Here is a 26,333-nt window from a genome sequence, read left to right as displayed (position 1 = left end):
TTTAACAAATCTCTTGGTGTCTAAATGAATGTCTTGAGATAATAAAACTAACAACAACTATACTGAAAGTTTTCAAAATGTTCTTATCATGTGCTTTTTCTCTAGTTGGACTAAAGAATCTCAGAGTTTTTGATATGAATTCTTGTTCATATATTACAAACTTGTCATTACTGACAGAAGTCTCAGAGTCACTGCAATATCTAGATGTAGGAAACTGTGAAAGTCTTGCAGACATAACACCAATTGCAAAATTAAAGTAAGTCTTATGAATATTTTAGTTTTTGTTTCTGTTGAGCAGGTATAAAAAATTTAAACTTTCTGTTATAGCTGTCTTGTATAAACACCCTTGCATATAACAGATATAATTGATATAATTAAGTATTCAAAATTTTTTTAGTTTGTTATAATTCCTGATGATTACTTTTTTATAATGTTACTGAAAAGGTATTTTTCCCTCCCTTTTGGCAGAGCACTGAAAAAGCTTATACTAACAAAGACACTTGGAAAGAACAGAGAGCTTGCTATTGATGATATCAAAAGGCAATTGCCTAACTGTGAAATTATTGAATAGTAACATAAATTGAAATCTAGTAACGGCAGTTTCCAAAGAAGCCTTACCCTTCAGAAATCAAAAGATTTGGTATGTGCAGGAAGTTTATAAAGGAAACTAGGCCTGCTGTTAGTGCTTGCTGTTTGCTTGTACAGGTTTACATGGAATTGCAAAACTGAGAATTATTTTTTTCAAGAGAAAAAATGATATCTATCATTTCTAAAAAACTCCAAATAGCAAATTTTAAGAGCTACTCACCCCACCATGAGTCAGCCATAGAAGGGCAAGAGTAATTGCTTACAAACCAACACTCTTTTCGGCAAACTTGTTGAACTCTGAAGAAACTTATTTTGAGTGAAGTTCAAGGTCGTTGGTGCAAATGGCAGCCTGCTATTATTGCAGATGATGATATGAAAAATAACATAAATATGTCATTGTGAGCTCATTAGCTTAAAGCTGCCTTGCATGCTTACCGTTCTTGGGTATTTTAATACCAATTTGAGTGCAAATATGGAGCCTGTATATGAATGCTGAAAATATCATTTAGAAATCTCTACGATGAACGCTTTTGTTGAATGTAACAATATATTCCTGTATGATTGCTTGTAAATTAATTGCTATATAATTTATTATACATTTCAATTGATACACATCAATGATCCAGTCTTCTTGCCTTATCTTCTTTCCAAACATTGAAGGTAATTGTTTAATCTTTTTTCAAACTCCTGTCTTGAAGTCGATATTGAAGCATCTTCAATGCCATTTGTTGTCTTCAAATTTAACTGAAATCTAGCCAAGAATCATACTCATTTTGCAGTAAATGAGTTTTCTCTAGTTTCTGTAAGTTGATGCTAAATTTCTAAATAATTGTTGTCAAAGATACTGCTTGAGGCAAACAATCATTTTTGTAGACCAAGCTTTAGTCTAAGGACCTTTGGGACATTTCGAATAGTTAGTGACACTCTGGTGCCTCTCTGGAGAGTTTCCCCGATGCCAAGCTGCTTTCTTGGATCAGGATTAATTACAGAAGTTGTAATTGTGTCTGTAGTTGATTCTTTGATTCCGTGCAAATAAACCTTATACATATCGTCTTTGAATATCACAAGGCTCCTCGGATGTAACAATATTGACATAATGTACCGAGATTCAAAACCACTTTCAGTCTCCTGAAAGACAAAACAGCGAAAGCACTTGTGTCAACAAAAGCCGCCGTAAATTTTGGTACAAAACTAGCAAAACGAAACATTTAAGAGAAAATGGCATAATTTGACATACGGAATCAGACGAACAACTCTAAAAACGCCCCCAAAGCTTTGTAACTACGAATAAGCTGATACTAGAATATTTGTCCACGTGAAGACATGAAAGAGCTCAGGACATGAAAGAGTCTCGATCAAAACGGTCGACACTGTTATTAGAATAATAGCAATTGCATTGTTACGGCAGCTCCGTTTAGTATACCCTGGGTGCCATCATAGTTCATAGAAATGCCCTCATTTCTATGAACTATGGTGCCAGAGCCTCAGAGAGTCAAAGGGTCAAGAACGTGGGAAAGGGATTGCGAAGGAGAACGGAAGAGGAAAACCGCAATCCCTTTCCCCCGTTTTTCACCCTTTGACTCTCTGAGGTTCTGGCATCCAGGGTACGTTTAGTAAAGCTTTGGTTCGAGTTTGGGACAGGAACCTAAAGGGTTTGCTTTGGCAACAGTTTCTCCATTTTGTGGAAGAGGCAAAATCTGTTTGGATGAGGTAACGGAAGCTTTCGGTGCTCATCAAGTGCTGCTGATCATTGGCGTAGCCGACGTCGGTTTGGGTTTGAGCAACCCCTAAGAGGTTTTCACGATACATTTCACGATGCGAAGGAGAACGGAAGAGGAAAACCGCAATCCCTTTCCCCCGTTTTTCACCCTTTGACTCTCTGAGGTTCTGGCATCCAGGGTACGTTTAGTAAAGCTTTGGTTCGAGTTTGGGACAGGAACCTAAAGGGTTTGCTTTGGCAACAGTTTCTCCATTTTGTGGAAGAGGCAAAATCTGTTTGGATGAGGTAACGGAAGCTTTCGGTGCTCATCAAGTGCTGCTGATCAGTGGCGTAGCCGACGTCGGTTTGGGTTTGAGCAACCCCTAAGAGGTTTTCACGATACAGGTTTGTTTGCATTAGTTGAAGCTAAAATTGGTTCGAGAAACAAATATTATACAGTAAACATGTTACATAAAGACACCGCAACACGAATTGCTATCAGAGTTCCAGTATGGCTTCCAGAAAGGTCATAACACTGAGCTGGTCATAACTGCTTTTACTGACAACATTCGCCATGCGATTGACCGTGGTAAAATGCCTGGAGCTGTCCTCGTAGACCTACAAAAAGCCTTTCACATGGTGGACCATAGAGTGCTCCTGCCGAAATTGCCATTCATGGGAATCGTAGGTGATGAACTAAACTGAATAGCAAATTATTTGTCAGGCCGATATCAGTATGTTCAGTGTGATGGAGCAAAATCTTATCGAGAGCTAGTCAAATATGGCGTTCCACAGGGCTCTATCCCGGGACCGCTCTTGTTTCTAATACAGATCTTGTTAAAATTGTGAAAAGCTGTAATATTCACATGTATGCCATGCTGACGACACAGTCATCTACACGTCACATAACAACACCAGTATAATTGCACAATGTCTCCAAATGGCTCAAAAAACAGGCTCATTGTCAACTTAAAGAAAGGGAAAACGAACGTTTGGCACAGCAAAACGACTCTCTTCAAAACATTCAATGCAAGTGTTTTTGAATGGAGAACTAGTAAATTTTGCTGACGGGTATAAGAACCTAGAGGTTTGGCTGGACCCAACTCTAAATATAAACGAACACCTTCAAAGAATACTAAAAAAAGCAACTGCTCCAATACAGCTGTTGTCTCGTGTGCGCGATTCATTATCGGTTTTTGCTGCCAAGGCAGTATACAATTCCTTAATTCTACCGACAATGCTATACTGCTCTACGCCAGTTGTTAAAGTTTCGAATACAATGTCAAAGAAATTTGAAAGAATACAGAATATAGTACAAAAGGCAATTTAAGGATTACAGGAAAGCAACAGCTGTAAATTAATATCGATCAAAAATCGTAAAAAGATGAAAGATGAACTTCCCAGAGAAATACGTTCCTTACAGTCTATTTGATTTTTAAATCGAAGTTAAATCGAAGAACACTTTTTTAGTAACTAGAGACTTTTTATTGTAACTAAATATAATTTATAATTGTAATCAATTTGAGTTTAGGTTTATGGTATTTTTTCTCCTTTAATTTTAACTGTGCCCTTATTGATAAATGATAACAGCCCATTATAAAGAAATGTATTATTATTATGATTAATACCGAGTTCGCAAAGATCAGTGGTTTCCTTTTAAACGATACCATTATTCAAGTTTACTGCCTGAAGTCTCAAAGGGTCAAACGTCGTTTCAAACTTCACCGTTTTTAATATATTATTTGGATAAGATGGCTTCAAAAAGAAAATGTAATGCTAGAGCCTTCAAGACAGTAGAAGAAAAACATTAAGCAGCTCTTTCCAATAAAATGCAAAGGAAATAGTTTTCATTGAACCAATCCTGACGAAGGCATTGAAGGTACGTATACGCGAAACAAAATTTCACCTTTAGCGCATAAAACAACATTATTTTTTTCTCTTTTTTTGTCACTTAGAATTTTCGACATTGCAACATTTCACTTGAAAAGTACTTGTAAAACAAAGAGAATCGAAACAGGGGAAAGTGCTGCAATACATTGTACATTGATTGCGAAAACATCCCTGGCTTTTAAACTTCTGTTGCGAACAAGTGACGTAACAGGGTTCGAATATCCAATTCGACCACATTGCATCAAACGATCTATGTTAATCTCGAGATCAAATTAAGTTAACTAACATAAAGGAGTGTAGACATACCTGATTTCCACAAATGCGGTCCGATTCACCACAAATGGTATCAGTTATTGGTCGATAGAAATCTAGAAGCGTCTGTGAGCCTAGCGAAATTGTGGTAATCGCTGGATGAAACAACGGACCATCGACGTGAGGCTAGAAACAAAAATTGCATGCTTTCTAACATAACAAGGTAAGTGGACGCAAGTTCAATTGATGTTTCTAAAAACAGGCATCGCAATATAGTTTCAAGTGTCCAACCATCTATAGCTTGCATATCGTTGTCCTCCTATCATATTTCGAACGACAAATGTCACTTTTTTGCAGGCTGAAAAATTTCCCCGGCTAACAAATAGCAAAACAAAAGAAGGCATTACTCGTTTTCATTGTCTCTGATTATGCTCAAGGAAACGCACAATGAAACGAAATCACCAAGGCACTTTTTCAGGCTTTTAATGAGTCGTAATAAAGCGTGTTGTGTGCTATAACCTTTTCTGAATCCACAAAGCAAAGGGAACAGTTTAACACTGATGTAATTGTAGATTTGATTGAACATTATTCTCTCAAATATCTTTGAAGCTGAGAGGAGCACACTTATTGGTCTATAATTCTCTTTACTAGTTGAATCTCCTTTTTTAAAAATGGGGCACACATTAGCCATTTTCATTAGAAATGGAAATGTTTTATCAGAAAGAGATCGATTGAATATTTCAGCTAGTGGTCCAGTGACAACGTCAATTGCCATTCTAAGAACTTATGGGGTGATGTTATCGGCTCATGTTGATTTTTCTTCCTCTAGGTTGTAAATTATCTCTCTTGCATCTTCGGAAGCTACATTTTCAAAGTTAAACTTAGGAAACTGAACAAACGTTTCCTTGATTTATGAAATACTACGGTGGCTTTCAAAGTATTTTAATTGATCTAATAGTGGCGAGGCTGTCCTTTCGTCATACGTCTGTTGCAAGTTATCAGATAAAGTTCGGGCTATATTGAGGCTTTCAGTAACATTTACGAAGTGATTATTTAACGTTTGTGCTACAATTTTGCTGTCAGACATGATTTTATCGTTCTTTATCAGTATGATTTCATTTGCTTTTGCATTTTTATCATTTAATAAAGGCTGGATAGTTTTTCAGAAATTTTTATTATCTTTGACGAATTTTACATCTAAATTTTTGAAATATCTTCTTTTAGTGCATCTAATTAATTCAACACATTTATTTCTGACTTTTTTGTACTTCTCCCTGTTAGAGACTGTTTTGCTTTTGTTTAACTCTCTTTTTGCCCTAGACCTCAGCATATTCTTTTTTTATATCTTTATTCATGAAAGGCGCATTATCTGCTCTCACTATTTTTCTTCGGAGGGGCATGTTTATCGAGAATAGAAATCAGTGTTCGATTGAAAACATCGTACGATACATTTTCTATAGGTATTTTAGCTAAATTAAATTGAAGATCCTCGTTAAATTGATCTGTAGAAAATGTTTTATAGCATCTGTATGAAATAGAAGTGGGTTCAGATTTTACGAATTCAGTTTTTAGTACAGTATATGTTAGTTTATGGTGGTCAGACAAACCTGTCTCACATGTACCTGTATTTATATGGCTGTATTTCTTGTTTGTTAAGATCAAGTCATAGCATTTTGGCGGGTTACTTTTGTAGAATGTTGGCTCTTTCATCAGATTATATAGATAATAGTTTTCCATAAAATTTTCTATGTTAGAAGAACTACGTTCCATATTAAAGTCCCCAGGTATTAGAATTCTTCCATAGGATTCACTACACAAAGATTGGAGGGCAGAATAAAACAGCATGTTCCGTCTAGTATTAGAAACAAAACTCGTCCCCAAAGAGAACAGCCACCTCGGTCTTGCAGATCTAAAAGTACTACTAAAACTAAAACATGCGATTCTGCTATCGGGCAGCATTTACTGGAAAACCCAGATTGTGCAAAAAACTAAACGATGTTTTACTGATGACGCATAATTAAAAGCATAGGTCACTGACCATGATGCCTTGTCCAGCTGTATACTCATTGACAAGAACGTGGTTTGGTAGCCTGCCATCGAAAAAATCGTATGATGCCACTCTATCGGTGTACTTGGTCAGCCACTGCGTAAAACAACGAGAAGGATACACGCTGGAGGTTTTAGTGTCTTTTAAGGAAAGTCAAAGAATCTAATAAAACCTCCGACAAATAAAATTTAAATTGGCCTAAATTCGCAAGATATGCGGAAATTGCTTTTGAAATCCACTGCCATACCAAACGAGGTGCTATATAGCAATATCCATTTTCGGTTATAGATGTGGCTTAGCGGTTAAGGTTCGTGACCTTCAATGGGGTTCGAGAGGTTCTCGTCCTGCCATGACCAAATTTTTACTTACGAGGGTCGCTAGCTCTTTGTAATTCTAGGCATAGTAAACACGAGGTGTGGTTACATCAGGCGGAAGGACCAAGACACTGCTCGATAGGTGCAGCTTCTCAGCATCCCTGGCAATCCGCCGTTTGTTCCTAAGGCATTTACCTATATTTGATATTCCCTCTACCCTCTTATTACCCAAAACCAAAGAACCAGTTATCTTGTAGGATTATAATGCCTGGTGTGAATATTGGTGATATGTGACATTAATTTGTAAGAAGGTGAATTACATAACCCGCTCTCAACGAGACTACTGGTGCCTCAAACTTGGCAAAGATGTAGAGAAATCTAAAAGTATTAAGCAGCATACCTGTGGCATTGCTTCTTGTACCATGCCCTACCAAAATAATGCTTATTGATTACTGTTGGTCGATCGGAAACGTAAAACTTTTTGTCTGCTTGTCAGGTTAATCAAAGGATCCAATATGATACTAGGACAAGAGGGGATGTCTTAAATCCGGCATTCATTTGCACGGTCTTCGAATTGCAAACTCAAAATTCAGTGAAAGAAAGTAAGCGAGACTTCTAAAAGTGACTATTCATCTAGTCAGTAAAAAAACTAGAGTTTACGACGCTGACAAAAGCATTAAAAAGTAAAATTCTGCAAACTCAGAGGAAAGCATTTCAAAAGGCTTTCAATTCACTTCTGTGGTTCCAATCTAATACGTGTTGATTGAAATGTGTTGAATATGATGAAAAATAATTAGATTATACTGTTGAAAAAATTTCAAGGTAGCTAAATTATGTTTAGATGATCACTAATGTCAATTGACTCACCTTTGGATGGGGAAGACCTCCTACAAATACAGTAAAAGGCATAATTTAGAATTGAAGAAACAAATGATTGAAGTCTAAAACAAAACAAAAATACAGAAAACCTACTTGTGAGAATAGAAAATGGGAAAGGGCTTTCTATTAAACTGCACACTAAACTTGACGTTACATATTCTAACAGAGGTAGTGAAACCTACAAAGAGAACTAAAAATGCTGAATCACCTAACATAATAAGGGGGCTATGCCTTTAGGTACTTACTAATGGTTGCTAATCGATGAAGCTACATACTTTTCCGAGGTAAGTTGGAAGTGGGGATGACAGGGGCAAATTAAGACTCAAAACAATATATTTTGTAAAATAGCTCTTTGTATTCCTAAATGTGTGGGAGAAATGAAATACCATACTACCTATGGGCCACGACGCAGGTTAGAAAGTGGGAGGCCAAGGGAGATTTTAACAATCATAAAAAATAATTCTTGAAAAGCTCTATTGTTTTGCAAAAAAGTGGGGGCCCCCCTTCGCAGGGCTCATTAAAAAAATTTGTGCCCGCGAACGGAAGGCTGAGTAGAAAATGTGCCTGCAAGTAAAATAGGGTGCGACATAAGATCAGATACTGATAAATTGCGAATCTGCCTTTCTACTGTTCCACTCAGTACTGTTACACCAGCTTACAGTAAGTATCGAAAATTTTGGCGAGATTTATTTTCAGTGAAGCAGGGCAACTAAAAATTAATGCCACCGAATTTTAAAATTTTAAAACGCTTGACAAATCTTGTTTTTGATTTTCCTTTTTATAATTTGAGATCCACTTTTCATCCAATACATTTTCAGTTTATGGTCTTTCTGCGTCATCAACAACAAAGACATCCAGCTCATCTTCACTTTTTCCTTTTCACCCTCTATATCCAAGAAATCAAAGGCAATGGGCTAAACTGATGCTTCTACAGACTCTTCATAATTTCTATCAATTATTTCTTTCAAACGCTCCAGCTGTTTCGATATGGACCCCTCAATTACCAACTCATGGCCGATAAGAATTTCGCCGCGTTGCGATGAAAAAGGTTGCAAACTGTAAACGCTTGCATTTGATATTTATCCATGGGGTTATAAAAACGAGATAAAAAAGAACTGTACATAGGAGCTTATGACATTATTTCCTATTCTTCAGTTCCATTCATAAGGCAGACATCAAAATGTTCGAATTTTGCAACTTTTGTGATTGGTTTCCAGATGCTCTTATGTCATCAAAAGCAAAAGTTCCTGATTAAGACATAGATAAACACTTTAGGTGCTATTTCACCTACCGACAAGCGATTTTTCCAATAAACTAAGGATTTTGTGGACCAACTGACCAACAACCACATCATAATGCATTTGAGATTTCACATTCTCTATGCCCCCGCAAGCTACGCCACTAACAGCATGTAAAACTTAACAGACAGATAATTCCTGAGAGGGATACATAACCATATATCATATATCAGGATACATATACCGAATGATCAGTACATAAGAAAAAGAATGAAATGATCCAGTTTTATCTATTGGCGATTTGGCTTACTCAAGCAGTCTTTTTGGTATAATCGAATTCATCAAATAAAGACATCTTCAGTCAAATAGGTTTTCTAATATCTTAAACGCTTCACTTTCAATTAAAGCAGGCTATAAAGGTATATTTACAAAATAATTTTTAACGTGGCTGATTGAAGTTTTATATTTTCATTTCGTTAGCAAGAGTTCTAAGATCTCGAAATTACACGGGTTTTTTCGCATTTCAAAGTTAAACAAAAAAGGTAAATAAAAGTTGATTCACAAAAGTGCCAGCAGAAATTCGGAGCATGAACTGCTCGTGCAGATCAATGAGATCTGTTCGTCGGAGGCCCTGCTACCTTAAGTGTAATGCATAGCTCAAGGCTATTTATATATGTAAGAATGGCTTTTAAACGAGGATTCAGCATAGACGTCCTGCCTGCTAGTGTTAAAAAAATTTGTGAGGCAGAAGATAAGGTGGAAAGACTATAAAGGTACCATTAACAATGATGAGACAAATGAGAATGTTTCCCTAACTAGGATGAGTAAATCCAAACAATTTTGCTGAAACTTTTAATACATATCTGAGTTTGTGAGGGTGTGAAATGGACATTAAATGGGCTTTTCTAACCAAATAACTCCCTTCCGACTTTCAAGAAACTGGGTGTAGTTTATAATCAAGGGAGGTTAAAATAGTTCATATTTATTCAAGAGGCGCTTACAAACAAGAGCCGCTTATAATCAAGAAATACAGTAAGAAAAATCGGTATTTTATTGGTGATACTGTTGATACTTGAGCATTAACAGGCGTAATGAAAAAACCGTAATGAACAAACCCCAATTTTGTAGTCTTCTACCAGACAGCTGTGTCCATTTTGGCTTTGGAGCATCATAGACCTGGCAAAGTAGAAACGTCATTCAATTCCAACTGTGATTATCTGCCTAATAAATATTGGGTGGCAATGTCAATTATTTCTAACCCCTTTTATTGCCCAGGCCCCCATTGTACCCTCTACCTACCCCCAGAAGTGCTGATAGAAAGATAGAAGTGTTCAGTCGGAAAGGCCAGTTTTCAAAATCAAGGCGTTTTTTCTTTGTTAATGATAATGCATCATTCAAAGTAAGGCTTTCTCTCATAAGGGCCCAAAGGCCCTGAAATTAAATATCAATAATTTAAAACTAGCTCTGTGTTGTTTAATATGTTTAAAACACATTTTCCACAATCTTGAACTGAGGCTGGCAAAACGACAAGGAATGATTTGGCCGTGCTGAGGTTTTGAAAGTGATGTTGCTAGAAGAACTGACTTAAATGATGTTATCAACGATTTTCCGAGAGAAAAGTAGGTTTGGAAATTAATGGGTAGCAGCTTGAAAAGAATACATCGGGGAAAGAGGGGCTCAGAAGTTGACACACTTTTGATTGCCACATGGCTAATATTTTTGCATTAATTTTTAACATCGAATTCATTACTATTTTGTATTAAATAGAACCCTTGGTCAAAGCTTGATGAGAAAAATTTAGAAAATATGAACATTTAAACTATGCTACAAAGCAGTGTATAGCATATTCTAGCCTTTAACTTCAATGCAAGGGTGTTTGCAGGAACAAAAATGGGGTGTGGCCCAAAATAGTTTTTGTACGGCGCAAAATGGGGGCCTGTCATGGTGTGGATTTTATGAAAGCTCCCCTTTGACCAATTATCATCACATTGTTTCAGAGGAAACTTGAATAGAAGTGAACTGTCAATTATCATTAGCATTGGCCTTATAGCTCAGAGCAGTAATTTTGAATATATAGATTTAGATGAACAAATGCCAGTCCATTTACCTTTTCTAGCAACAGCTTTTCCTCAGCTTCAGAGACAAAATCAGGGATATAGAAAACTTTTGGTGAAACCTATGAGAAATCAAGATGAACTTGAAATTACTATATGATAACTCTAAGTACAAAAGTGGCTGTACTGAATCATTTTATCAAAAAGTTAAAGAATTCTATGATATATTTAACTTGTGGTTGAAAGGTGGGATTGAAAGTGAAAAAGGCCATCATAAAAAAATTTGAAAGAAGCACTTACAAATTTAGAGTAACTAAGCATTGCCTGTAAATTTTGTGATCTTTTTCATTCCTGAGTATCAATCATCTATTGGCAAGGAATATGGGAGAAACAAGTTTCTTAAGGTTTCATCCAGCTCAAGCTAGAAACATGCAGATAGTTGGATTGCCAAACTCAAATTTGACAGCACATTCTTGCTTATGAGTGTTGTAGTTTGGAAATGGATCAGCTTGGCAAAGGCAAAAAACATTCCATCAAATGAACATTGATCAATGGTCTTATAAATCCTCTTTTCTGAATTAACTAATTGGTTCCTGTTAAAAGGATGGCAGCTATCTAAACAGTTTTCCATTTCATTCTTAGCAGTAACATTTTTTTATATCATTATAGTCAACAGTGAAGCAAGGGGTTTGAAGGTCCCGATTTTTTCACATCCAATGACTTTGTTCACAAACGCTTGTGTAGTTTATGCAGTATTGAATGGTCTCTGAAAATATCTTTTAATAGTTCTATGGCAATGATTGTTCCCTCTTTGGATGGTGGAAGCTCAAAACAAATGGCCAAATTTGACCTCACATGGGGTACAAATTGTCTTGCATTAAAACTGCAGTCAATCCAGTCTTTTTCTTGGTTCTTGCCTTTCATGAATTGATCAATGATCAATGGTCAAGGTTTTCATGTTTATAATGTTTCTCAAAATTGTGACAAAATGTTGGAAAAAAAGCTCAGAAACAAACTCAGCACCTCAAAAAGTCCTTTTAAAAGATAACAATTATCTTGGAATTATACTTCAATAAAATTACATGACTGACAACAATTTAAATGCACCTTATGCAGCAACCAGTTAAATGAAAACATAAAATTGGTTTGTTTAAAGGAGTCAGGTCACATAACCGTAAACAAACATTTTGTGCAGGACAGTTTGTGTTTATTTTCTTTACCAATCGTCAAAGCGGAGTGTCTGAAAAATTGGCAGACCATGAAACACTGATGTTGCCAAGTCAAAATCAATCTCAAACCATTGGCTTTCAGCAATGCTTACTGTTCTTTTACTTGGTACTTTAAGTAGTACACACACAAGATTGCCTATCATTTTTGCATTTTTAACTATATTCTAGTGTTCTTGGGCCGAAAAGACCTTTCAGGAAGCTGTCATGCTTTGCAAGCAACTAGGCTCTCCTCAAAAGAATGCCTTTTGGAATGAAAGTACCAATTAATCATTTGTTTTTACATATAAATGAATGATTTTGCAATTGTATCCAATATATAAATTTTGCTTTGAATCTTGGTCACGGTTGTCATAGAAGTCACAATGATGCAACACTTTTCAATAGGGCTTAAGATCCATCAGATATACAGGTGCCAAATCCTGTAATGACTTTTTGTTCACTATAAAACATTCTCTTTCATCAATTATTTTTCATCGTGAAATATGAAATTACATCTTTTCCCCAATAGATATTAGTCCTGATTGTCTTAAAAATACAAGTCACATTTACATTGATTGATCAAATCATGTTAAAATGTTGCAAATTGAACATGGGCTTTTTTGGATAGGGGATGCTCTCCCCTCGATTAGTCTATCTATTGAGAGAGATACTCCTTAAAAACTTCCTTCCCATACAAAATCAAATGCAACCATGTTGTTTAATTTGTAATTTTTGATTTGCTTTCTTTTAAATTCTAATTCATGGTATCACTGAAATAATTTATATCAAACTATTTTTTCATTGTAACTTGGTGTCATTTTCCTTTAAAATTTTTATTTAACGAATTTTGTTTGCCGTGGAATTTTAAAATAAAACAGAACTCGACTGAACTGACACAACCTAGGGCTCTAAAAAGGAGCTTATTTATACTAATGAGAAAACAAAGCAAGATACTCTTACCTGAGTGACCAGAAATTTATCAATTTCCATGATATAATCGTTTTGCTCAAGCTCGCTGATAACTGCTTATTGTCACTGACCAGTGCTTAAGGTGCACGAGCCATTTTGTTATTAAATACGGTTGTTGTTGTTGTTTTTTTGCTATTGTTGTTGCTGTTGATGGGTTCTTTGGAGATCACTGCCCGAAGTCTTGGAACACAAACGTCAAGTTTCGAAAGGCAAATTAAGCAATCCTCTCTCTCCCTAAGAACAGTGTCAATTTACTATAGAAAAAATAAAGCGGTTATGGAACACGCTTTTTCTTTGATACTTTTTCTACACTTTCAATATTTTTTTTGGGGGGGGGGGGAGGGGAATGAGGACGGTAGTATTCGGGAAAACAAATGAAAGATAAAAAGGCACACCGCAACGTGTTGGGTGTTCCAAATAATTTTGGCAGTGATTGTAGCAAAGTACCGTTTTTCATTTAACATTTGACAAGTTTTCCAAGTTTCTTGTTCTATGCCATTAAATTCCCATACTGTATTGAAAGAAACCCTTCCATTTTTATAGAAACACCCTCTTTTTAGCAGCGTGTAATAGATAGAGTTAAACTGAGCAGAATGGGTGTTGCTTTGCTTGCTAACCCACTGCTTTTTACTTCCAGAAAAGAACAGGCCAACATAGAAGCATGTTTTTCAAGTCGCGCAGCAATTTTAACAAGATCTCATCTTGCTGTTTGTGGCTTCAAATGCAACCTGTCCAGACCTCCTTGAACTTTTTTATGCGAATTTTGTCTTAATGCTAATTTAGCAGCTAGGTAAATGTTTGGCTTTGGAAGTAAGATCCTTCTAATCAAGATTTTTAGGCTTGGGATATCAATATTAACGACATGTATTCTAGAATCTTTTGCCATTTTCCCTGGGTCTGCAAAATATTCCCTACACTCTCTGGCTTCTGTCAACATAATTGCTGGGCAAGGAGGTTTGCTTTTGAGACTTTTTTTGCTTAGGGTCTAAAAGATTAACAAAATTTATTGTTTCTACGTGCAAAACGCTTTAGATATCTTGAGTCTACGTACGGAATAATTATACGTCTTTTTCGTGTCCACTTTTTTTGGTTCTGGCTTGGACATAGATATCATAAAATATTATTGGGGTAGAAATTGACCCGAAAATGTTTTCCTAAACTTACATAGCCTAAATAATTTTGATTAGAAAAGTTGTATATGATTAGGCTTTATTGACTTAAATAGAATGATTTAAATGTTCATATGGACTTGTCAAAAGCATTTGATAGTCTACCTCATTAACTTCAACCGGCCAAATCAAATCTTATGGCTTTGTGAAAAGCAATGTTAATTATGTATAGTTATATCTAGAAAAAAGAGTACAACGAGTAAAAATAAACTCAGATTTTAGTGATTGAATGGAAACAAAGCAAGGAGCTCTTCGATGATCAATCTTAGGCCCGTTTACATAAACAAAACTTTTCTGCATTTGAACAAAAGCAACTTATGCAACTATGCAGATGACAATACAATCTGGCTGCCAAGCACTGATGTGAATAAACTAACTGACGACTTAAAATCGGTAGCAGCTATTCTTAATAGATGGTTTTGTGAAAATTTGTTGATGCTCAAGGGTGCTAAAAGCAAGCTTATAACTTTTAAAGCCAACCGATCCAATTCAGATAAATCAAAAATTCAAATAAATGGTTCTACTGTTAAACTATTGGGAGTAACATTGAATCAACAATGTAGATCAGAAGAACATATCAAAAACTTTTATAAAGACACTAGAAAAAAAGGTTAACGCTCTAGCCAGGGTTGTTTCGTACATGAATGAATCTAAGCAAATACTTTTAATGAAAACCTCTGTTTTATCATATTTCAATTATTTTTCCTCTTATATTGCTGTTTTGTAGTAGAAAAGAATTATTTATTCATTATTTATCCATACCATGTTAAGTTTGGCTGTGATTAAACATTTAGGCTCTATGTGACTCGAAATTCAAAGATGCATTTTTGTTGCGTCATCACACAAGTTCCGTTGATACATTTGGGCTAAACCAAAAAGCTTTTTCAACAATATCAGTTAACGTATCACTTTGTAACAAGGTCATGGATTCTGGTTTTACATCAGTGAACCACTTTTCTGCAAAGGGGCGAATTGGTTTAGGGTCACCGGTTGCCGCCATAGTTGATAAGTGCAAGGGAACATGTCTTATCCTTCAATAATTTTCATTCAAGATGGAGCTCATAAAGAAAGAAGAAAATACTCAACATGAAACAAATTTAGAAGAAAGAGAACGGTGGGACCGGAAGATTGAGTTTATTTTCTCGTGCATTGGCTTCGCTGTTGGATATGGCAACTTTTGGCGCTTTCCATTTAAATGTTTTAAGAATGGAGGAGGTTAGTTTGCAATACTTCCTTTCTCTTTCTGATTATGTCTACAAACGTTCCAGACGGAACAGCAACCAAGCGCCTAATTCTTTCGTAACATTAACCTACACCCTATTGGTTCTTGATATAGCCCAAAAGTTCGCAAGCAGATTCCATTCTATCTACACATAAGTTTGTGTTGCTACCAAAAAAAGACGATAAATACCTGGTTCGGTATTCATAGTGCACCAGTTGGTTCCCTTTTCACAACTTTACGTATTTTTATAAAAAGCTAAGTTTGGGATTAGTACTCATCTTCTAATCTGTTTTGTTGGTTTTAATACTAAAGGTTTCATGAAGGTTTCTTAAATGCCAAATATAAAGAGCTACCTTAAACATAATACTTAAACATAAATCTAACACTTTATCAGTGGCATGGAGTCTTTCTTCATATTAATATAACATAACAAATATAACATAACAAACATACATAACATAACATAACACAACATAACATAACATAACACAACATAACATAACATAATATAACATAACATAACATAACATAACATAACATAACATAACATAACATAACATAACATAACATAACATAACATAACATAACATAACATAACATAACATAACATAACATAACATAACATAACATAACATAACATAACATAACATAACATAACATAACATAACATAACATAACATAACATAACATAACATAACATAACATAACATAACATTAAGCTTGATGGTGATCAGGACAATGCTTTCTTATTTCTACCGGTCATATTAGGGTTTAGTTTCTTTAAAAAAAGCATGTATCAAAAATGAACAGATAGCATGCTTCTAAAGGACAACATTATACCAGTAAAGCGCATCCACTGAATCAAATCATACACTGATGAAATTTTTAGAGGCACTGGAAAAGCCCGTATCAAAGCCCCGTCTATATAAGAATAGGTGTCTGTGTTTATGCAGCCTATAAAAAGAAGACTTCATATTTCTTTATTATTTTGCAAAAAAGGATAAAAAGGTTATATAGGCTCGGGCCTTGGCTTCATTACTTGTATCAAGGGATCTGGAGCTCAGGCTATACCTCTGCTCCAGTGGTGCCGTGGAGGGGGCTCAGGGGGGCTTGGGGGGGTGCTCAGGGGGCTTAGCCTTTCCTTTCTACTCAATTGCCTTTCCTGGAAAACAAACGTGTTGATCAGTAAAATTTGTTGAATTTTATTACATATAATTTTTATACTTGAATATCATCCCATAAAGTTCTCTGCACAAACAATCTGAAGTAAAATTTTCCATTTTCATGATAATGCCTCTTCTAAACTCAATTCCCTTAGATATAAGGTCCTGCAAGTTATTTTAACCTTGAATTTTCAATAGCTTTCCGTCTTTTCAAAGATTTTTCTAAAATCAACAATTCCAAAAAAATTCAGCACCATTTCAAGAAGTTAGAAGGTTTTCTATAGAGAGAAACTGTTAAGGGAGACTTTCATGGTGTTTTATATGAGCATTAGTCTATTTGCATCAGGACCCAAGGATTCAATTACTATCACAACAAAGTATATCCTCTTTAACATTGATCGTTTTTTATCTTAGGTGCATTTCTAGTTCCTTTTGTGATATGTCTCCTTCTTGCCGGGGTTCCACTTTTCTTTTTGGAGCTGAGTGTTGGCCAGTTTACCCAGTCTGGTCCGGTTAAAGCTTGGAAGAAAATTTGTCCGCTTTTTTCAGGTTGGATTTGTCTTTGTATAGTATCTAGTTATATTAAGGGGTGATTGTAATAAGGGGAATAGAACAAAAGGTTCCCGCCTTTAATCGATTTTTGTGATTGAACAAAATACTCTCCTGTAACCCCTCTGTCATTGCTACATTGTATGAATGCTTTGATATAGGAATACCAAAGCTTTGGCTTCCTTTAATGCTACGATGTGAAATTTTGACGGGCATATTAACATGAGCTTAATTGGAAAAGAGCTCTTTATGCCCATTATCTGTTTAATGATTCCATAGCTGACTGATTGTGTAATTTCCACAGTTTTCACCTTAAGGGCTGGATGTTTACGTCATAAGTTTTATTGACTTAGACTGGTACAACAATGGCCTTCATCGGGCACAATTTTGTGAATATTATGTCTTTTTTGAAGAAGCCATGCAAAGACCTTCCTAAGTTAGCAAACATTTAAAGATATGGAGTCTAAATCACTTTTCATGATGAAGAACGAGCTTTTTCCAGTCATTTTGTTGAAAGGCTATGTTGTAGAAACAGAATTTATGGATTGCTTCATAGACGACTTATCTAACTTTATCATTTTCTCATTCATTTTTAGGAATTGGTATCTCAATGGTCCTTGTTTCATTCTTTTGTTCAATATATTATAATGTAATTCTGGCATGGAGTTGCTATTACTTCTTTAATTCGTTCAAATCTGATATACCCTGGGTTGGATGCAACCATAATTGGAACACAAAGTACTGCTTTGACCCTTTTTCGAAGGCAAATACAAGTGTAACATTCAATGAAAGTAGACCATCACCAAGCAGAGAGTTCTTTATGTAAGTACACCATTTTAGAATTGGTATTCATTAACTACCAGAATTTACAATAAACTCTCGATAACTCGAACTTCAAAGGGACTCACTGGCGAGTGTTTGAGTTATCGGTGGCATTCTTATATGAATGTATTGGGCAAGAGAAGTTGAATATCAGTTAAACTTATTATGCAAATTTTTCACTGTTCCTCGTCTCAAATCACAGGAGTGATGTGAATGGACTTTTGCTTTAGAAGCTGTTCTTCTTTGCAGTCGTTGTTGCTCTTAACTTGCCTGTAACTCACTTCAACAGACATGATGTGTTGCAGTTGAGTAAAGGAATCGACGCTGCTGGTGTTATCAACTGGAAGCTGGCCCTATGCCTTCTCCTTTCTTGGGTTATGGTTTACTTTTGCATTTGGAAAGGCATCCGAACAACAGGGAAGTTAAGTAAACTCATTTGCTGTTCTGAAATAAACATTTTATACAGATTTACAAAGGCGTCATATTAATTGTTTAGCTTTAAGGCTCTGGTCAACACTTCTATTCTTCAAGCATCAAGCGTATCGATTTACTTTGGATAAATACCATACAGTAGTTTTAAAAGTCTTGATGTTGATTGATTCTTCCACCAACCTCATTATCTCTTTTCCGTTTAATCTACTTTATAGTTTCACAGACAAATTTCAGATATACATGTCTTCTGCAACGAAAACAAATTCCCAGTTTTGGCTGATGCTATCGCCGAGTGTTACCTAATTGACCTACATGCATGAATTTTTATAGCTTATACTTTTTACAAACAGCAAGGGGGCTATTGCAATTGCTACAGCCCTCGCTCCCCTCCTTCCATTCCCTTTCTTGCCTCCTTCTCCTTGCTTCTTTTCCCTCACTCCTATCACCTTATTTCTCTCTATTTCTCCCTTCTTCTCACTCCCTTCTCCTTGCTCTCTTTTCTTTGTTTTGCCCCTTTTTCTCCTTCCTTGCCCCTTCTCAACCCACCTCACCTTTGTAACTCTGCCCCAAACATCACTTTGTATTTCATATTTTCAACAGGTCGTGTATGTGACGGCTACGCTCCCCTATTTGATGCTTCTGGTGTTCTTTGTCAAGGGTTTGACTCTGCCCGGTTCTTTAGATGGTGTTAGGTACTATATAACACCAAAATGGCACAAACTTCTGGAAGCTGAAGTAAGAATACACTTTTTATTTACAAAGAATTTTCTTATTACTTTTTACTAACTATTTTATGACAGAAAGCAAACATCAACCAACTTATCTCTCCTATGCATAACAGTGACTCTTGTTGTAACTGAAATAGATTCTTTAGGTTTTTTCATTGCAGTTAATACCCGAGTAAAAATTCGATAGCCTTATGAAGTAGGGACGTCTAACAAACCAGGGGGTACAGTGAACAGACAACTTTTATACTCTCATAGGAAATAGAAAGGTAATAATAAGATCGATTCTATGATGATTTGAAATTTGAGTGTCAACATTATGTAATCAGGTTGTTCTTTGCAGGTATGGATAGATGCAGCGTCTCAAGTATTTTTCTCCATTACAATAGGTTTTGGAGTGATGCTAACATTTGCCAGCTACAATCCCAAAAGAAACAATGTTTGCAGGTAAAAGATTTATTTCATTAGATAAGCTAGTTTCTCTTGAATCGTTGATCCATCGGACGAAAGGTTTAAAGTAACAGTTTTTACCCTTGTGCGCCAGGGTGTAAGTTCCATTTTTTTCTTTTGTAGAGGGGAGAGGGGATTGTCACTCTGCAAAATTTGATACCGACCTGTCTTAATTGAAATCTATAAATAATGATAAATTCATAAAAACTTACCATTAAAAGGGCCATTTTCAAGAAAGCTGAGAGGAAGGGAAGATTGTAGCCTTGCCTTCGGGGACATTTTGAAAATTTTGGGGCAAAACAATCTAAAGCCCTAGCAACGACTTTTTGAATTATAATTACTTCCCTAAAGATAGAATTGAAAAATGATGTTACCGATGAAGACATTCATTGTTAAAGTACCAAAATTTGCTTACCAGAGGCCCAAAAAATATCAATTTAGATGAGTAAAGCGTTTTTGGCAGCAAAAAATTAAAATCACTTATGGCTGGTTGAACTTGGCAACTAATACAGATAATGAAAGTTTAAGGTGGCTTCAAACGAACTGTTTTGCAAAACAAAAGACAAAATCAATACACTTATACTGGATGGAATGAAATTTGCCTGACTAGGAGAAAGGAGAAAGGTTGCTACATGTTAGTCTTAAAATTATCCAAAGCTGTGATCAGACATGAATACGAACAAACATGAATTTAGAACGTTAATAAAAGAAAACCAGGCCTAATACAACGGCTAAAACAACTCGAAACTAAAACAGCATGGTAAGCAAATTATCTAAGTTTCCATTGTCCAATAAGCTTTAATACAACATAACACGTGACTACAGCAAGCCTAAGATAATAATATAAATCATATATTCTAATAGTTAGGATATGAAAATAAAGATAAAGATTTGCACCTTCCACTCACTCTGAAGACGCAGAAGATGTACTGTGACTCTTTCATGAAAAATTAGCTGAGATATTCATTCTTCTTTGCTTTTATTGAGAAGGGGTCAATTGTTTTTTTGGGGGAAAATCTATGGACCACAACGTTTGAGACTTACGTTAATAAAAATTGTTAATATAATAACTTTCTTTTTTCGGATGTATAGAAATTGAGTTCTATCAAATGTATTATATTTAATTTCAGAGATGCATTGATAATTTCCATTGCTGACGCACTCACGAGCATCTTCTCCGGTTTTGTGGTATTCCTGATTCTTGGCTACATGGCAGAGATCCAGGGCAAAGATATCACCGATCCAAGCGTAGCCACTGATGGTAAGGCACATGAATGCTCAACCCTGTCTACATTAAATGCATTTTCAAAAGAAAACGTAAAGGCAATCATTTCTTCACATTTTTACATAACAACTTCAAACGGAAGAAAATAACGAAATCATAAGTGCATGCTAAGGGAGGGTGACGGAATCAATTTCCCATTCGTTAATGTTTGATTGAAATGTTAGATCACTAGTTGGAGTATAACTGGGGGTGGAGGTAGGGGAGTCGGGCATTTTTATATAAAGCTTTGCATTTTTGTGGATTTTGCTTTAGAGTAGAATTATAGACATATTTTGCTGCCAATGTGTGCAAATACTCGGCCCCAAGAAAAGTGCACCATCATTATACACAAACGTTTACAAGCTTTAGATGTCACTGTTGCAGGCAATAATTTATAGTAGCACCAGGAGTCTGAAGACGGCAATGAAGTCTTTTGTGGGGGGGGGGCAAGAAAAAATTCAACATCCATAAAAAAATTTGAAAAAGCACTATTCTCTTGCAAAAAAGTGGGGGCATACCCGGCGGGAATACCTGGAACGAGAAAAGATCATTTTTTAAATCTAAAAGCTTTGTTCTTTTCTCAAACTGTCGCAAATTTTACTTTAAAAATGCACGTGTGAAAATGGTTTTGTCATAAAAAAAGTTATTAGACACCATTACATGTAAAATTGTCTTCTTTACACACAACAACATTATCGCCTTTCATATACCAACTCTTTTAAAAAATTGGAAAATCAAAATTCCATACCTGGTCAAATGTAGCTTTGTAACCCCTTTTTAAGAAGTGACTCCCATTTTTTGAAGACGGAATTAGATCGCCGAGCAAAAATAAGCGCTATTTAGCCCGTTTCAGATTTCACCCTATAGCCTTTCCAACTCAATCTTCGTGATATTAACAGTATTGAATTGCAAGTTATTTTTTGCACTTTACTCAGGTCCTGGGTTAGTGTTCATAGTTTATCCAGCTGCATTGGCTACACTTCCCCAGCCTCAAGTTTGGGCTGTTGTGTTCTTTCTCATGTTGATCACTTTGGGATTAGACAGCCAGGTATCAAAACGTCTTTAACTTAGTATTCACACTCATTTCTGACGCAGCAAAACACCTTTATATCCTGTGGAAAATAGTCTTACATTTTACATACTGCAAGAATTGACTGTGTCTGTGTTTTCTAGAAAACTCATCTTTAGATTGTTCACAACAGTGAAATGAGACTAAAGTTCCGTTTGTTATTCTTGGCAAGAGGTGATATGTCCTGAACATAATTGTTGGGTAGCGGGTCCGTTATGTTTTTTCAAAAATTAGTCTGTAAATAAGGCAAAATTCAGTGCCAAAAAAGTAGAAATTGATAGTGAGACAATGAAGTATGACAATAAAACATTCATATGATAGGAGAGAGATTTTCTGTGAAATTTGTATTTGCTTACATATTAAATACATTTTTTTGACAATGATTGCTAGAGATTTTTAATACAAAACTCAGGTTTAATGACAATGAAAAATACACTTGTTAGCAATATTTTTCAGTTTGGACAAGTTGAGCTGATATGTGCCAGCATTATTGAAGAATATCCGAATCGTTTTAAAAAGTACAAAGAGCTTGTCGTCCTTGTCGCTTGCCTCGTCATGTTTCTTCTTGGTCTTAGCTGCGTAACTGAGGTGAGAATATCGAGGCACTTCAACTGCCATATCAAAAAAGCAATGTTCACATATTGACAATAGTGGTGCCACAGATGGGGGCGACTGTGGGGACACGAATTTTGCATTTTGTCTAATTTCGATGAGAAAATGCTGAGGGAGGGGTAACACTTTGGCAATGTACTTTTTGGGATGAAATACAATGATTTTTGAAACTGCCTTTACGCAACCAAAGGTTAGTCATGGGCGTTCACTTCAAGAAAAATTCGTGTTACTTGTTGGTAACAGGGCATTTCTGCCGGTATAAAAGGCGTGGCCTAAAATGTTGGTTTTTCTCACCCTCCCCCCTCCCTCATTTAGTGTTTCGTGCCAACACTGCAAATCGAATTTTCATAACTTTGATGAAGATAACTTGAGAAATTTAGTTGAATCCCTATAAGTCCTATCCCGAAAAGCTTAGACGTACACTAAGTCAGACCGACTTTTATTTTCCTTTAGATTAGTTCTTTTTCAATTCTTTTAAAGCTTTATATGTAATAAAACTGTGCACAGATGTTGAAGGTGAAGGTTACATAGGCTAGGGTATGACAGTGACATGAGATGTGTTTCGATATTTTTATTTCCTTTCTCCTAGGGTGGAATGTACGTGTTCAATTTGCTTGATTCTTATGCAGCTGGAGCAACTATACTATTTCTTGGCATTACTGAAGTGGTTGTTGTTGCCTGGATTTACGGTGAGGTGTTGCCTGTTTGTTTTACAAATTGGATTTACCCCATAAGCCAGTGTGGTGAATAAAACTGATCATAAAATTGCCAAATATCCTCACGTGCTAGCTTTGATGTTTTGCAAAAAGGGGTGTATAATTAATGAAACAGTCAAGTTACCAAACATGTAATTTAGGCCTAAAACAAATCCGTCAAACCAGTGATATAACAAATATTTCCAACAGTAACTTCTTGGAAATATTTCTTTAGGGCGATGAAAGATTAAAAGTTATTTTCTTTTTCTCTCTGTATCTTTTATTTTCACATTTGCTTTCTGCGTTTATGTCTTTACAAGTAAACATCGTTTTGTAGAATTGCTCTCTTTGGTATCGTCCTTTTCATGTTAGTAGAATAGTTCGTAGTTATTGTCTTTAGTAATCTCGTTCATGTAAATTTTCATATTCAATGCAAAAAATGTATAGTTGTAAACGTCATCAGTATTAATGTATTGATACACATATCCCGCAATAATAAAACATATCAATTTTGCAGTACATTTAAGTCTACAAAACTCTATTTAACTCTATAAAACTTTTTACCTTGTGTTTTACCTGTAGCATATTTCGTATTCAACAATATAAGCTATGACTATATAAATTCATTCTAACAACTTCTTTTAAAGAGTGATCTAATCGCGAAACAGGCTTGTGAAGATAAAAAGGGTAGATTGATTTTCTGAATCTCTCAAGAAAAATTCACTTTATATATTTAACAATAAATGTAGCAGCGATATGCTATCAGAGAGTGACTGATCTAAAACAAGATAAAAACATTATATATGACACATTTTTTATCTTTTTCATCATCTGATCTATTCATTTAGGTGCTGATCGGTTCAGAAAAGACATTTCGGCGATGTCGCAGAGGCCAGTTTCTGTTCTTTGGGTATATCTTTGGAAATATGTGACACCAATCATGACTGCTGTAAGGGCATTATAGTCGAATTCGAATTCAGAACTTAAAATGTCTTTAGAAATGTTAAAGTCTTTCAAAACTTGAAAACCTGAAGATAACAATTTTCAGAGAGAGTCAGGGAAAGCAAAATGGTTGATCGTGCTAGGCTCGTTAACTTTCAAATCATTCCTATTGTGACTCTGCGATAAGACTCATAAAGCAAGCTATAACCGAATTGTTCCTTAATCTTACTTCAAGCTTCTTATTTGCCATATGCCAACCAATTTGTACCAGCACTATTTTATTTTGAATCTTATTTTATTAGAAGTTTTTATTTTGTTCTTCAAGGTTAAACAATCGAAATTTTCCAAACAATTGATAAAATATACTGTTTCGTCATCATTATACAGCTATATTGTGGCATTTTGTGTTACCAGCTATTATATTTGTGTCATTTTTCTATAAGATATTTTGTGGCCCCTCGACGGAACCAAAGTTACTGACAACCTGGACTTTAGTACATAGAAATTTGTAGTGTTGCTTCATTTAGATTGATTGTAGAATCGAGACTTTATTTTCAGGACAGGTCACCTGACAAAGCTCATTTTTTAACAAATCCGTAGATACTCAAATCAATAGCTTTGACAATATTTTCCTTATAATTTCATCATCTTGTTAGTTTTTTCACTCTTAAATCACGAATATCATATTACTTGTCACTGCAAATAATGCTCTACAATATCTTCTTGTAACATGTATTTTATCTGCAGGGTATATTCATTGCATATCTGATTCAATACAAGCCACTGACATACGAAACAACCTACGTGTATCCCGTGTGGGCTGATGCATGTGGCTGGCTTATTGTAGCTTCGATTATATTGTGTGTTCCAGTCTTCGCAATTAAACGCTGTATGAACTCATATGGCACACCTCTTATGGTAAGTCTTTAAGTACTACAAATACTATCAAAAGGTTTATGCCAAATTTCATCTATCCATAAGCTTTAATAATCAACAGCACCCCTCTCTCCCTACCCCCTCTACCCCCCTCTACCCCCCTCTACCCCCCTCTACCCCCTCTACCCCCCTCTACCCCCCTCTACCCCCTCTACCCCCCTCTACCGTTTAGATAGCTTTTCAGTGCAATTGTAAGGTATAAGAGTCCATTGTATTTTTATATGAACGTGTGATACATGCTGTTGGTAGAAGCCAATGCGATGTTTAGTAAAACATCATGAAAATTTTAAAAAAATACGCCTTCATGACTCTGTCAATGCTACGAACCCAAGTACAACAGTCAAACCTACGGATTAAAGGACATGTTAATATCTAGAAAATATTTTGGATTAAAAGCAAGCTGATAGCTTGCTTTAATACACATACATACGTTCATGCGTAAATTGCTTGCTTCAAATGTAGTCCAATTGCTGAATCTGTGGAGGAAAATTATGTTTATGTGACCTATTTACTCAGAATGATTCAAATCTAATATCTATTTGTAGAGATGTAAAGAATCAGTTTATCCAGATGACACGCTGCTATATGATGATGCAGTCGAACTTAAAGGAGTTAAGACGAAATAGAAATAGTAGAGAGATCAACAAAAGGAAGGCACGAATAAGAAAGAAGAAAACTTTTTTATCAATAATTTTTGTAACAGACATTTTTCTCTATCAGAACCGAAGCTATATTTTTGTAAAATCATTTACAGTAGTTGATCGCAAATAATGTTTGGTTGATGAAATGATTCTGTAAATCACAATCAGATTGTATTAGATTCCATATCTCTTCCGAAGAAGTTAATGTTGTTTTTTATCGTTTTCAATAATTTGCCTCATCTTTTTTAAATGAATATTAATAGATCAAAGAAAAAACTTAGTAACAGAGGTTTTATTTGTTCCGTTCGTGACTTTCTCGTGGTGTCGTCGAAGATTGAATCAAGCTGTTATGAATCAAACTACCAAAGCAAGATAACTATGTAAGGTGTCTTGTGCAACGAACATCCTTGAGGTCATCAGCAGTGTGATAGACAATCACTAAGTTAAAACCTTTGTAGTGCTATACCTAATAGAGGACTGGGTACAAGTGTCCCAGTCTAAAAA

The 26,333-nt window shown here is 35.5% G+C and overlaps 3 protein-coding genes across 3 annotated transcripts in view; 2 read left to right on the top strand and 1 right to left on the bottom strand.

Annotated features, from left to right (window-relative positions):
• LOC135683928 (ATP synthase subunit s, mitochondrial) overlaps positions 1 to 1,206 on the top strand; it is a 4,569-nt gene extending 3,363 nt beyond the window's left edge. Inside the window, exons 4-5 of the mRNA XM_065199335.2 lie at positions 106 to 256; positions 469 to 1,206. Coding sequence (XP_065055407.1) covers positions 106 to 256; positions 469 to 571 — 254 coding nt within the window. The 3' untranslated portion in view covers positions 572 to 1,206. The remainder of the gene's footprint in view (positions 1 to 105; positions 257 to 468) is intronic.
• On the bottom strand, positions 750 to 13,268 carry LOC135683919 (putative RNA/DNA demethylase ALKBH6). The gene is made up of 8 exons (XM_065199323.2): positions 13,130 to 13,268; positions 11,015 to 11,083; positions 10,023 to 10,083; positions 7,658 to 7,677; positions 7,191 to 7,217; positions 6,468 to 6,572; positions 4,484 to 4,615; positions 750 to 1,716 (listed from the first exon to the last, which is right to left on the bottom strand). Exons 1-8 carry the CDS (start codon positions 13,157 to 13,159, stop codon positions 1,450 to 1,452), a joined length of 711 nt encoding a protein of 236 aa, XP_065055395.1. The 5' UTR covers positions 13,160 to 13,268; the 3' UTR covers positions 750 to 1,449.
• Positions 4,511 to 26,333, top strand: LOC135683899 (sodium- and chloride-dependent creatine transporter 1). Its single transcript, XM_089110592.1, has 14 exons — positions 4,511 to 4,652; positions 15,360 to 15,522; positions 17,107 to 17,241; positions 17,838 to 18,063; positions 18,353 to 18,485; positions 19,096 to 19,230; positions 19,564 to 19,667; positions 20,801 to 20,931; positions 21,870 to 21,982; positions 22,460 to 22,591; positions 23,205 to 23,304; positions 24,159 to 24,259; positions 25,000 to 25,170; positions 25,734 to 26,333. The coding sequence occupies exons 2-14, from the start codon at positions 15,360 to 15,362 to the stop codon at positions 25,812 to 25,814; spliced, it is 1,725 nt and encodes a 574-aa protein (XP_088966718.1). The 5' UTR covers positions 4,511 to 4,652; the 3' UTR covers positions 25,815 to 26,333.

The sequence above is a fragment of the Rhopilema esculentum genome, chromosome 10 (genome assembly GCF_057945365.1).
Source record: "Rhopilema esculentum isolate cy_ngs chromosome 10, ASM5794536v1, whole genome shotgun sequence".
In the NCBI taxonomy this organism is placed as follows: domain Eukaryota; kingdom Metazoa; phylum Cnidaria; class Scyphozoa; order Rhizostomeae; family Rhizostomatidae; genus Rhopilema; species Rhopilema esculentum.
This window is presented reverse-complemented; position numbering and strand designations above follow the sequence as displayed.